At 39.2% G+C, this 14,025-nt stretch overlaps 1 protein-coding gene across 1 annotated transcript; it reads right to left on the reverse strand.

Moving 5' to 3' along the window:
• Nucleotides 1-9,171: 9,171 nt before the first annotated feature.
• On the reverse strand, nucleotides 9,172-12,873 carry bloc1s5 (biogenesis of lysosomal organelles complex-1, subunit 5, muted). Its single transcript, XM_020641662.3, has 5 exons — nucleotides 12,598-12,873; nucleotides 11,522-11,604; nucleotides 10,694-10,823; nucleotides 10,200-10,258; nucleotides 9,172-9,961 (listed from the first exon to the last, which is right to left on the reverse strand). Exons 1-5 carry the CDS (start codon nucleotides 12,614-12,616, stop codon nucleotides 9,788-9,790), a joined length of 465 nt encoding a protein of 154 aa, XP_020497318.2. The 5' UTR covers nucleotides 12,617-12,873; the 3' UTR covers nucleotides 9,172-9,787.
• Between the last annotated feature and the right edge of the window lie 1,152 nt (nucleotides 12,874-14,025).

Genomic DNA, 14,025 nt, shown 5'->3' on the forward strand with positions numbered 1-14,025 from the left:
TTGAAAGAAGAGGAGATAAGAGGACGTGGACTTCAGGACATAACAGCCTCAGCACAACTAATCATATGAAAAAGAGTTTTCAAAGTATTTACAAAAACGGGTGTTTCATTTTGAATGTCTTTAATGTTCTAATCAACCAGTTAATAGTATTATGTATGGATGATATTTGAGATGTTTTAACTTTGTTACGATCCTGTTTTATAAAAGGGTTTAGTGTAATAATAATCTATCCCTTTAGCATGATCAATGCTATGCTACACAAATAAATATAGTGTTAAAAATAAGAACAGAGATCTCCTTGAAGCCCACACATTGGAGAGCATCCACCCAGCTTAAGTGTCCTTGAGCAAGACAATGTGCTACTAACAGGGTGATACTTTGAAGCCGGGCCCAGCCTCTGAAATAGAAAACAGAAATTCCATCAACTACAAATCAAGTGGCTGCCACGAAAGCTTGAAGCTACAAGGATAGCAAGGCTTTCAAATGATATTTGAGCAGACAGTATTTCATACGAGGAGAGCCATAAATGTCGATACTAATCAATGAGGCTTCACTTTGACTGAGCAAAAGCCTTACATATAAACCGCACATGGTTTTATTCTTTTTGGACAAAATACAAGCCATGTTAAGAAGGCCCTGCTTTCATTGCGTCAAGGTTTGTTTTTATTTTTCCACGCTTAAAAAAAAATAAAAAATAAAATTACAGACTCTGTCACCCACTTACTGGTACTCCCACTTGCTCTCATGGAAAATATAAAAGGGGCCCAACCTTGTTGAGGTCACGCTGACATTGCCAGTGAGAGGTGGCCAAGTCACAAAACAGATGTTTACTGTTTTTCTAAGGATGATTTGTTCTCTGCTCCATATTGACCTGGGTCTGAAAACAAAGCTGGTCCTTCTCAGAGAGCGTTGAGTTTGAATAGGCAGACATGCAGGGGCACAATGCTTGAACTAGGTATTAATGTGTTATGAGATGTATTTAATTGAACGAGTGCTTCATCAGTCTGTGGGTTCTTCAGGAGAGTTTATGAGTCTGACAGGTGTCTGGATACGTCCGTTCTCAAGCACATAAGCAATAAAATGATCTTGTGGCTCACACATGGAAAGTTGTGCCTGTGTCTGAGTGCTCTCCTGGATGTGTCACTCTGTGTAAGCAGTGAGTAAGAACCCGGTTTGGGAACTCTTTATGCGTTTCTCTGCGTGTGTGTGTGTGTGTCGGCCAACCTGCACCCCTGAGCGTCTGCAGAGGCAGCCATGTCCGGCGAAGGTCCCTCCACAGAAGCCATTAAGCAGTGCGTCTGTTGGAATAATGTGTTTGACTTGGCTGTGGGGCAGCAGCAGGTGCTGGGAGGACCTGCCTGGAGCTGCTCACTGCCTGCTTTGATGTACAAGCCAGTGAGTAGTCTTCCATCTCCTGGTCCTTTCCTCCTGTCCAATCTTTGTCTTACTCCTTCCTTGTGTTTGTCACTCCATTTCCCCTCTTGATTCATACTGTTGTCATTGCTTCCATTGGATTTGTCTGTCTCTCCATTTTTTTTTTTTAGTTGCAATACTAATTTATCTGCCTCCCTTTACCTTGACATTTTCATCTTCGATTTCCCTTTTTTTCATTTTTTTCCCCAACGGCTGTCTTTTTTCTTGTACTCCAGCCATACATCTGCTAGATCTAAACGACACAACTGGGCAAAGAGCAACGAGTGCTAGTATAAATCCATTCTCATCAAGTGGCTATCAGGGAAAATGCTGTTTAACTGTGCAAATAATTTGAAACGAGACAAGTGGATGGTAGCCATAAAACTGAAGCCTTTACTCACGTGTATCTTTTGACACCTTGGGAAATTTGGTTATTGGCTTTCTTGCTGAAAATGTGTTCAAATAAATAATACTACTCTGACGCTGAACATGAAGATAAAGCATGCAAAGCATCTCTCCACTGATGCCTGTCCACAGGTCCTGTTTGTGCATGTGTGTATTGTGGGCCTATGTGTAAACATGTCTCTCAATAACAGAGTGTAAAACCAGAATTTCCCTCAGGGATGAATAAAATGTATACTTTTCTTTCTGTTGCTGTGTCAGTATCCAGCAGTATGTTATCTCCTGTACGCAGCACACTTCCTATTGATAAGTACCTCATACACACTTCCAAAAACCTGAACTATCCCTTTAACATGGGCATAGTGTAGGTGAGTCATAATTTTAGGTCTGGACTCCTCCCTCCCTCTGTGTCTTTCTCTGTCAGCCTCAAGGTAAAGCCATTAGGCTTGAAATGGAGCAGCAGCAGTAGCAAAAGCAGCAACCCACTTGGGTTCAGAGGGAGACAGCGGAGGGAAACGATGAAAAGTAAAGCCCAGGGCCGACCCGGGACCCTGAGGAGAGTTGTCTTTATTGAAGAAGCCCACTCCCATGCATTCCTTTGCCAAGAGCCCCTGCCTCCCTGGAGAAAGCCAGGATGAGAGGCTGACTCACATTCAGAGGGGGGGGGGGGTTCACATGTCTGGAGCTGCTACAAACACAGAGAGACTCCAAAAATCACACAAAGTACGCAGTCACACATATTTGTGCATGCACCTAGGTCCCACATTCCATCTCTCCTTCATTGTTCTGTCAGTCAGGATGGCTGGTATCCACAGCAGGGATTGTCTATTTTCTGAATGGGTATCATACATACAGGCTTGTAAAGCACAACTGATTGATTTATTGGCTTCCAGGGGCTGAGGTTGTTGGGATATTAGACGCTCCTTGGAGATCTCATCATGAGAGCAAAGAGCTCACTCTGAGAACAACAGGGGAGAAATTCCATCGTCTTCAGCCAAACTGACAATGAGACAGAAGTATTGTTTAAGGTTTCCTTTTGTGAAATGTTCACTAATAGTAAGGTGAGTTGGCCTAATCTACCTTTTCACTCTTTAGCCTTGCAAAATTATTCAGAGATTAAGATGTTGAAGGGGACCTATTATTTATGTTGAGCTATATAGGAGTATTCTTAAAATATTGTTAAAGCTGCCATTTTTTTTTTGCTTTGTCTGGATTATATGACCATAAATATTTAGATTTAAAAATGTTTGTAATTAGATATTATGCATGTACTGTTACATTTTTATACAACCTCGACAAAGACAAACTGAGGAAACTTGAAATTGTTAGTCGTCATTTGCATTGGAAAATGTATTTAAAGGATCAGGTCGTCATGGCGCGCTTTTTTTGATACATCAGAGGTGACTGACATCACATTGGGCTGATAAATTGGACTTTGTGCCTCAGAACATCTTATCCAAATGTGGAAACCACCTGTTGGGCCTTTTTCACTGAGAATGGTGTCTGATTTTATTGAACATTCAAACTTTTAGAGCAGTACAGGATTTTTTATTTGATAGTTTTCTTTATGATACTGACACTGAGATTAAAAAAACAACCTTTCGGAGAAGCCCTGTGGCTATGGCTTCATCTTTCACAAAGCCACATTTAGAAACATAAACTGAACATTGAACTAAAGGACAATGTGCTTGGAAATTTTGAGTTTTATTTTCAGTTGGCAAAGCTTTTCTATTCACTTTCAGCTCACATTGACATTAAATCATCTTTTCTATTGCTCACTACTTCTCCTTTCTGTTCCTCGATTTATTTCCTTAAATTAGTACCCGGATAATAATTCATAAATAACTCATCAAAAGACTCACTGCAAATGGTTTTCTCATAACATTTTAGAATTCAATTTTGGAAATTTATTTTACAATGTCAAACCAAGAATAGTTCAAGGAAAGAAGAACTCTCAAGTGTAATAAGGCGGAAATAAAGTCAGTGGGAACTGATTCAAATGAAACCTCTTCAGCTTGTTTTACCTGGAGAATAAAGGAGATTTAAAGCTGCTGTATTAATGTTATATTTACAATGGACCACTTAAAGAGAGGTATGTCAAAGGCTCATTGGGGATGATATTTTGTAAGACAAACCCACAGAAAATAATTGCTCATCTTTGCAGTTTCCTTTCTTTTACTTAAGTTTTCCATCTCTTTCAGCTTACTGTTTCTGTTTTGTTCATTTTTACTGGTTTGATTTCAATCTGGGCCCCTCCCTCCTCCTGGGCTCCTCGCCCCTAGAAGTGCACACCTACTGCAGTACGTACGATAAGGCCTATAGTGCACATATTGCTTCTACCTTCACTGCAAGCTACCGCACAAGCTAACCACCTGTGTTGGCTCCTGCCTGTCGCGCTGAAAGCAGGCCAACTACGCGTCAGTGGGTGAAAGTTTACCCAAGGTTCGCCCTCGTTTTGGGACAAGCTTTTTCTGCGTGGCTTTTCGCCTCTCTATGATTACATTTTCCCCTATTCACCACTATGTCCACGTCCATCATATTCGCTGGTTTTAATCGCATGCAATTGCTGAATTAAATCCAGTACTAAACCCACCTTAGCGCTGTCATTTGAAATAAAGAGACAGAGGACAGAGTCTCTGCAGAGACAATCACCACCACACATGTACAGTATGGAGCCACATAAGTGATGATTGAGCGGAACTACTTTTCTATAAGTCTCTTTTTGTTTCAGGACTTACTCTATCTTTAACAAAGGCACTAAAAGTCCACTTACTATAACCAGTATGGGACTATATTTATAACAAGTAGCAATTGAATTGCCCCCCAGGGACAAATGACATTTTTTAAATTGAATTGAATCAGTTTGATAGTTAAGCATCTAGAAGCTAGAAGTTAGATTCTTCCCCAAGTTGGTGGAGATAAAAAACTAAGCAAAACAGTTTATATTTGATGTAAATCTTTTACATGTACGGACATTACTCTAAATTAATTTTAACACTGCTTTATAGGTGATGGATGACCAAAATACAACTATGCTCGCTGACAAGTTAGCCATCAACTGAAAATGGTTATAATATAGTTTTTATTGGTAAACTATAATCTGTGTTTGCTGCTATTTGTTAACCATGAAATGTAGGTTTTAGTGTTCGGGTTTGGCACCACTATAGTCACATATTGATAACATTTGGAAAATACCTGCCATGTGCACTAAACAGAGCAAATCAAAGCCAATGAGAAGGTATGTAGTTGGAGGTGCTGCCAAACATTCCTCTACAGCTCAGGAATCCAGACGACAACAAACCTTGCTGCTGCTGGTGGCCGCTGGCTGATGACAGGCTGTTCTCTGCGTCCTCTCTGGCTATTGTTTCGCCCTGTGACTGACTGAGGAAGGTGACTGTTGTTGCTGGACTGTTATCTGTATTTTTTGGACCTGACAGGAACACAGAGCTGTTGTATTAGCAAGGCTGTCTGATGAAACTGAACAGATGCAAAACATCACGCACATTTCTGCTAATTAGACCTTTGGCTTGCTTTTGCAAAAAAGACGGCATGTGAACACAATTAATCTGATGTTTATAAGTGAATAGTAACTAAATGTTTCATGAATCGCTAATAGCGAGTGCTTCCATTTATGGTGAAAGGTGGGAAATTTAATTTTCATTCAGTGTTTTATGTGCCACCCAGTGCTCATTTTCTAAGCAGCCATGTTCTGAGACTATCCAGCATGCCTCGCAACGTTCCCTCTGAGAAATATAAATGTATTAATTTGTTTTATAGCATGCAATCCTTTTCTTATTTAGTGATCCACTGGGTGAATTTTTGCTATTGCCAAAGAATTCATATAACCACCTGCATTTCAGCCCACCAAGGACCCATCACCAACTCCCTGGGGTGGTTTTATTCTAGATTATTAACTTCGAAGCGCAGAGCTTTTGTTCATTGGCATTTTCATTTTGAAACCTTTAGTAATTGAGTAACGGGGGCCCATCATGTAGCACAAAAGAAAGAGAGTGAGCATGCAGAGGCTGAAAATTCCCATAAGCTGTCAGGAAAGCGGGCGTGAATGAATTCCTCCTCTCCTCGCCTTCCATTGTTCCAACACAAAACAGAGAAATTATTTTCTTTAAGGCCTGTTTTTTCTCACAAGTCAACTAAAATGAAAGGTGACTGGGCCAAAAAAAAGAAGTTTTGTTTGCCAAGTGTGCTGTCACCTTTATAGAAACTTAAGCAGTCCTGTGGGGCTACGTGTATTTTATTTGTTTTCTTTAAGGAAGTTCAAGGTCTGCCTGCTGTTTTATTAGATTTCAAACAATGCAGAGCTACACAAGGTGGAATACATATTTTTAAGACCAAGAGCTATGTTTGACCTGCTGTATACTCATAAACATGTACATTGTTCCTTATCTCCCAATAAAGATTCAATAGATTAGAATCATGGGTTTGCAAAAAGAGTGCAGTGTGGACAAACCCCAGAAAATAGAAACATGGATGTATACAGTCAGAGACAGATTAACATGAGTACTGATGCAATCCAGTGCATCTGTACTTTGTGAAGTTAGATGCTTATAACGTCAGGTAATGACCAGATCCTGACAGTGAATTAAGCAACAACATGGTTAGTGCCCACCTCACCCTTATGTCTCTTTTGCCCCCACAGTCAGAGTCCTTGTCACTGCATCTTATTCAAGCTTACCCTGCCTCTCTCTTGGTGGCCACTCATAGGCAGTATTCCCTTTTTGGTTTCCCCTGCCCAGGGCTACTAAACCTCCTCGTTTGCGGCACAAACTTTACTAGAAATGTACACACCAATATTTCCACAGAGCTCCAATCAAACTGTCTAAATGTGCATGTTGTGCTGATCTTTGTTTGGTGGTCTCTGCAGAAGTATGCAGAATCTGCCGTTGGACCAGATTTGGTACCAGAAGTTTCCTGGATTTAATTTGTAATAAGACTGTGATATCATTACAGTGGATGTATACAGAAAACCAGGAAGTTAAGGTCTGAAGAATTGCAATGCTAACTGCTGGCTACACTTAAAGGTGACCATCTCTCCTAGAAGCACCTATATCGACTAAAAAGCAATTTATAGGTACAGAGATTGCTGCCATATAGTTGCAGGTGTGAAATCAACCATTGCAGTAACCAAAGGTGCCAACAGAGAGGGTAACAAGGATTCTGGTGATGGCTACCTAAAGATGGAGTTAAAGCAGGAGGCCACAGTTTTGTGCAGGTAAGTGTTGTGGGTTGATTAAACTGACTGATAAAAGTGAACAGCCAAACCGAACATGTTGTCTTGATAAACCAGGATAAACAAGCCTGAATTTGATCTGTATTCCAGCAAAGATAACTCTTCTCTTCAGGCCCGCCACAATTATTTTCAAAGATCAGATCCTGTTTCCGAGTAAATGTCTTTTTCAAATGTCATCAACACTTTTAATCTCTGTGTTATATTTCATCTTTTCAGTGAAGGCTCTTTTTCAGACAGAGGATCAGATTGCTCACCAACAAACCTCTTATCTCTGTCTCTTGCCCAATCGAGCTCAAGCTGGGTGCTGCCGTCTCAGTTACCATTTTTATTGGCACAGGGAACGGTAGCTCTATGGCCCAAGAGCACTGCGCCGTCTTCAAAAACAGGAAGAACAGACTGCTCTCTCGTTCACACTAGAGACAAAAAACATACTAGTGAGGGTCCGGTGGGAGTGAGGTAGCAGACTGAGGAGCATGATAACAAGACATTTCAGACCGAGTTGTACATGGTGTTGACACAAAGTTACTTCACAGGATTGTATGTCATGGTCGTTGTAGGATCGTGTGCCAGCAGCCTGGACATGTTGTGGCATGGATGCTTGACTGTTTCCTCTGCATGTTTAGACAGACTTCTATCCTGATAAATCCGATACATGTTACTGTAGACTCATTGTTACGATCAAACTTTTAGTGTTCTTCACCTTTAAATATGGCCCTATTACATTGATGTGTCACTTAACAAATACTTTACCAGATGCTGAGATTTCTGGCTTTTCTCACAGTTCAGGCTATAAACTTAGAACCCAAATTCCCATGAATGTTGCAATCTGTTATTGTTGAAATGTCTCCATCACAAACAGACAATCTAAATCCTGCTTTTGTCAATTTTTTACTATTACCAGCAGCGGTCCTTTAGTGGCGTTGCAGACTTTGGAAGGTCAATCTGTCTTTGGGGCTTCCTCACCCTGCCTCAGCCCGGTCATAATACAGGTATTATTTTGGATTTGAACAGGCAAAGAGCAGGCCAGGAAGCGACCAAGTGCACCTGTTAGATTATTATTATTATTTTTTTTTTAAAACCACGTTTACTTTGCTTTCAGGCAAACTATCACAAATTCATCTGACTTTTTTTTTTTTTTTTTTCTATCCCTGATCTTGTAATCCAAAGTCAAACACATAAAATATTGAGATACGCTCTGTACTTCTTATCAGGCCTTGCAATAACTTACTGTGAGCTTATTTCTCTGTTCTCATGAAAGGCTCCCACACAAACAACTTTAATGTTGACCTTTCGTGTACGTCTTTCCAGCGAAACCATAAAAACAGACAAGAGCAGATGAAAAGGTACCTTGCTGGCAGAGGTGGGCCATGTTTCCGTGTTGTCACTCCTTGTTAGCCGATGATGGGCTGTCTCCACACTGGACAGCTGCAGTCACTGAGGCGGAGGGAAGGCATGCACACACACACACACACATACCCATCTGCTGGCATGTCTGTGCCCTCTGTGACCTCTGATGACATGCCAACCACCATGTCTTGCTCTGACGCCAGCCATCACCCAGACTCTCTCTCACACAGGCTTATGCACGGACACAGCAGAACAACTAGAGAGTGTTTTGTATGAGAGCTGGGAGGTCAATGAAAAAAGCAGCAGCTTCTATGAGAAGAGAACCAGAACTGAGTCAACTTCAGGTCTTTCTGTCCAACAGGGGAAGGACAACTGCTGTCTCTTTTTAATTTCCTCAGATCATTTGTATTTTCCTCCAGCTCACAAACCAATTGAAAATCTGCTTCCTCTTCTACAGTTTAGGTTGTCCGGGTAGTCTGAATGAGTGTGGTGGACTGTGAAGGAATATATCATATATTTGTTTTATTACGGTGTCTGACATTAACCTGGTCTGCCCACCCTTCTGCTCACCTGTCCCCCATTCTTGGGATCAAAAACAGAACAGTGCAATTTGGGGCAATGTCAGCATGACAACCAGTGAAAACCTGTAGAGGTGTACATGCCAATTTCTATTTAAAACTCCATAAAACATTATGCACTTGTGACTCATTAAACTCAGATTTAAGGTGGCAAAGCAAACAAGAAACAGCTGCAGCTGATCATTCAAATTTGGCCCAAGCGAAGGTATTTTATTATCAAAGGGACTTCATAGGCAGTTGGCTTACATGAATTATTGTCACAGGTCAAATGTTCCAAACATATGTGAGCAGGTGAGGGATGATGTTCTCTGGAAACAGTTCTGTTTCTGCTCGTTTCTACAAACACTTGACCTGTGCTTTAAACACACCTGCTCAGACGGACTTTTCCAACATTTTAAGATCCAGGTTTCTTTCAACTTGGGGCAAATTTATCATCTGCTCCCCTCAGGCAGTCATCCATTAAAATTCTTTAAATGTTGAAAACTTCACAGCCATGGAACAATCAAATGCTTGCTTGTTGAAGAAAAATGACGTATTCCAGACCTTCTAGGTGTTGTGAAAATTCCATGTGCTAAAAGACAGAACATTGTGAGTTTGATGGCCTGTGAAAATGTCACATTGTTTATCGCACTTTCAGATTTATGATTTGGAAAATGTTGGCTGTTGCGCTGCAGCAAAACCTCTTTATGCTAACTAGCAGGTATATACATCAAAGCCAGTAACTTTGCTTTGCATGTGCTGAACAGTTCATGATAAACACACACAGAGTGTTTTCACTCACACCATTACAAACGACTGATTAAATGGATGGTAACTTGGTTAACTCCTTCTTCATTTCGCTGTACTGAATGCTGAGTTGTCCCACAGCCTTAGCGTGCTCCTCATCCACCTCCTCTTTTAATCTCTGCTGCTCCTTCAGAAACTCTGCCCACTCTTCTTTCAAATGCTCCATGTTCACCTGCAGCTGGTTGCTCTGGGAGGCCAAACGACAAATAACACAACATATAGTGTAAGCTAATGTCTCACACTGAGTTGAGAGACAAGAGGAAAGAAAGTATTTTCATATCATCATATCATTGTCACAGTTACAGCATAAACAAAGAGCAGACACAATAGTATAACTGCTTATATGATCTGTTAATGTGCTTTTTCAAGGCTATGACTTTATCTCCACCTGCTCTACAAATCCTTTTGCCTTGAGTGGATTTTACCTGCTGTGCCTCTAGCGCCCTCTGCTGGACTCTTTCTGCCATGTGATTAGCAGCCTCTACTGCAGGAAAAAAAAAGCAAAGTAATATTCTTAATACACATATTCAAAATGAACTCTGACAGAATATAGATGAATTCAACCTTTAAAGATTTCTATGTTTTCTAAACTTACTATCATATGGATGAAAACAGTGGTACAATTGAACTACACTATGTTATTCCACTTCCTACTATGACTTCTTATCATAGTGGCAGTCAAATGTCTTTTATTTTTAGTTGACATAAAGTGTTGCTGAATAAGCCTTTGCATTAGGAATATGAAGCTTTGTTCACAAATACAAAGCTGTCATCACAGTTAGCACCTTATTTTTACAATGTAATGAAACTCCGTATAATAAAGATAAAGTGATAACTCAAAAAAATCTTAAAGTGACAACAACTTTATCATGATTTAAAACAAAGTCTCAAAAGCAAATTTAAGGAGAAGGGGACTTACATCGCTTGGTGATATCAGACAGCTGCTGGTTGATGGTCTCTAAATTAGTGGGCATCATTTGGTCATTATTTTCGGTGACCATTTTATTGAGGTTCTCTAGAAGTCTGCTCTCCCTGTGGCCACGTTTTTCCTAAACAGCATATGGGAAAACTTCAGTGTCACACACACACTCACCACTACAATTCATTTAGTCATTAAGTCAGTGGTTCTCAACATGTTGCTTGAATAAAGTTTAATGGAAAAGTTGTAATATTTGTCACCAGAGTCTCTGTACTGAGTCTGACCATTCAAACACCAGGGCATACGGTTTCCTCATCACTACTGTCATTTTACAGTTTAAAATGATCTTTAGTCTTACAAAAATATATTTTATTTTTGTTTGTTTTAACATCTAAGTTTAAGGGGTGTAGCTGTTTGTGGGGCCATGGCAATTGTTGCAGTGCTCAGGACAGAGTCACAAATGAGGCGACGCCTGAAATCAGTTCAGGCAGTCAACTTGCTGCAATGACTTGACGTGTCATTATCCACAGTCACCTGACAACACCTCCTTTCAATTAGAGGTCTATTTAGGCTGCAAGATTTCCAGTCTCTTTTTCTGTTCTTTCATTGCCTGCTCTGACCTGTACCAGCCCCACCACTACCTGAGCATCCCCCTGTAGGCTCTGACCGGGGGGTTAAACATATACCATCTCATCACTCCTCAAATTTCTGCATGTAAAATAAAACAGCGACGACTCGAGGGGTGATTAGGTTGGAGCCTGGACATCAAACACAGACTATGTTCTGCTTCTGCAATTACATTTTTCAACAAAAACAAATGTGAGGTACCTCAAACTCTCTCACAAAGTAGCGGATTTCTGCATTGATGACAGGTCTGTGGTCTAACAGCCGAGACTGGATATCACCCACATCTGCAACAAAGCACAGGACAGAACACATCAACAACCTTGTTGTTAAATCTTGGAGCATGCTTTAATTTCAATAATAATAATAATAATAATAATAATAACATTATTTAGGAAGCACCTTTTAAAAACACAGGTTTACAAAGTGCTTTGACAAACAAGAACAAAGCAAACTAAACCAAACACAGAAGAACATAAACAACAGCAAAAACATAGCAAATGCAAAATACTAAAAATAATTAAATACAGTTCAACAGAAAAGAACCCAAAGTGCACGATACCCAACAGACATATATAACCCGACCATCACAAGAACCATCATAAGAACCCAGGCAACACGAGCTGAGACCAAGAGGACCAAAGATTTAAAAAGATGTAAGAAACTAAAAGAGCTGAAAAAAAATCAAAAGATAACAGCAATAAGAAGGTAAGAGCAGTAAAAGAAATATAAACAAGTGGTTAAAGGATAAAAAAAACAACAAACTATAATATTAATACAAATAAAAAGTAAATATACATATAAAACATAAATAGACAAAGTAAATAAGATAAAAAATGACAAAGTTAAAACATAAGGAGTTAAGATAAGAGCATAAATAAAAGAACAGTAAGAAGTAAAAGATAAAAAATAGTAAAACCATAAAGAAAAGACATTAAGAAGAAAACAATACTTAAAACAATACTTAAAACAATACTTTAAAACAATACTTTAAACAATACTTAAAACACACCTTCATAAAACTTGCCTCATTTTGAATTTGAAATGTCTTATTTTTGTTTTATACAAAGTTTTGGAAAGACCTCGTTTACTGTAAAAACTATAATTGTATCATGATAACATCATGAACTTATTTCTAACTAAGGTTTCATCTAATTCCTCCTTTACATTGACTTAAGACAAAAGAGCTTCTTACATTTATAACAAACATGAAACAAACCAATGACTCCAGTATAGTTTTAAATAAGTACACACCCTGCATTATGCTGTGTTTTACTCACCTTGAGCTATCTTGTCCATTTGTAAAGGTTTATTTTAAAAGATGAGTCAAAAGGTTTCCTGAGCTTTCACAGCTAGTTTACTAAACAGCTGCTCAATGCTAAGCTAACTGGCAGCTAATTGTTAAAGCGAAAGAGCTGCTAGCAGAATAAACCCATAAACGTAGCATATACTTCAATCATTTAGCAATAAGATGTGCAAAACTGCATTTTTCTTTTGCTAATCACTATCAGGTGAACTGAAGTCAGCTGACTATGTAAACATGCACTACTACTTCCGGGTACGAGGCCGTGGACTGAACCAAATGATTGAAGAGGGGTGACACTTTCATCTCAGTGAGACTTCCGCTTTGCTGTTTTTACTAGTTCACATCGACTACATTGTCCAAAGACTAGCTTTCAGTAAATCTACAATTATGTATTGTTCATTCGGCAACTTGAATGTCTGTTTTGTTTTCCTACCTGTAGGCTGTGTGAGAAATCTATTAGAAGACCCAGACTGAGGGTTTGTTGAAATGAGGACAGCAGGTGTCAGTGTTGCTCTGTGAAACAAAGTGAGAAATTATGTTTTTTAAATACTTTACACACGCTATTTATCAGGTCAAAATTTATTTTATAAATTACCAATGACATAGCAATGCAAGTTTAAACATTGTATTTTTCTCTGTGAAAAACAATTCAGTTTGTCCTACTATCTACTAAAACGTCTAATTTTATAAAGCTGAGTTTTATGACTTCTAAGCTTTAAAAAAAATATTATTATTGAGAAATATACAACTTGTAACGTAGTTCATACCATATGAGCAAAAGAATAATGTCTTGCTTTTTAATTTTTTTTTTTTTTTAGCTCTTTTGTTTATTGAGTTGACCCTCCAGGGTGCCACTGACATTCAAATGTCTGAACCAGCTGATAAGATTTAATTCCATAGACTTCTTGGTACCTTATTAGAAATATTACACCAGCAAAGCACTGTTCAGTAAATGTACAATGAATTTAATACTATCAAATAGAAACCATAGTAGAAGAACAATAGGACGGCCCACAGAGGGGATTGTGTAATACAGAGTTTGGCCGTCCTCTCTGTTAGAGCTACGCGTTTGAAACTCCATACCGAGTGAAATCAAAGAGTGCTCCAGCTTTTCTGAATTTAACAGTAAGATGAAATCATGGCTCAAATCAACTCAATCATGTCCTCACCACACATAAACACATGAAGTTTCATGAACTCTGATAATGTTGTGGTGTTTTTCACGTGTTGCTTTGGAGATGTGGGGTGTTGTGCTCCAGCTGTTTTGATAGTGCTCTCAGCCTTTTACTGTTTAAATATAATTTGTGGATTTCACTGTGTATGAATTTGGTGCTGTTGTACAGGGTTTGTGTATTGTTGTTAGATGATTTTAGTGTATGTTTTATTTCTTAACAAAGACGTC

Source organism: Labrus bergylta, chromosome 20, assembly GCF_963930695.1.
Source record: "Labrus bergylta chromosome 20, fLabBer1.1, whole genome shotgun sequence".
NCBI classification, from domain to species: Eukaryota; Metazoa; Chordata; class Actinopteri; order Labriformes; family Labridae; genus Labrus; species Labrus bergylta.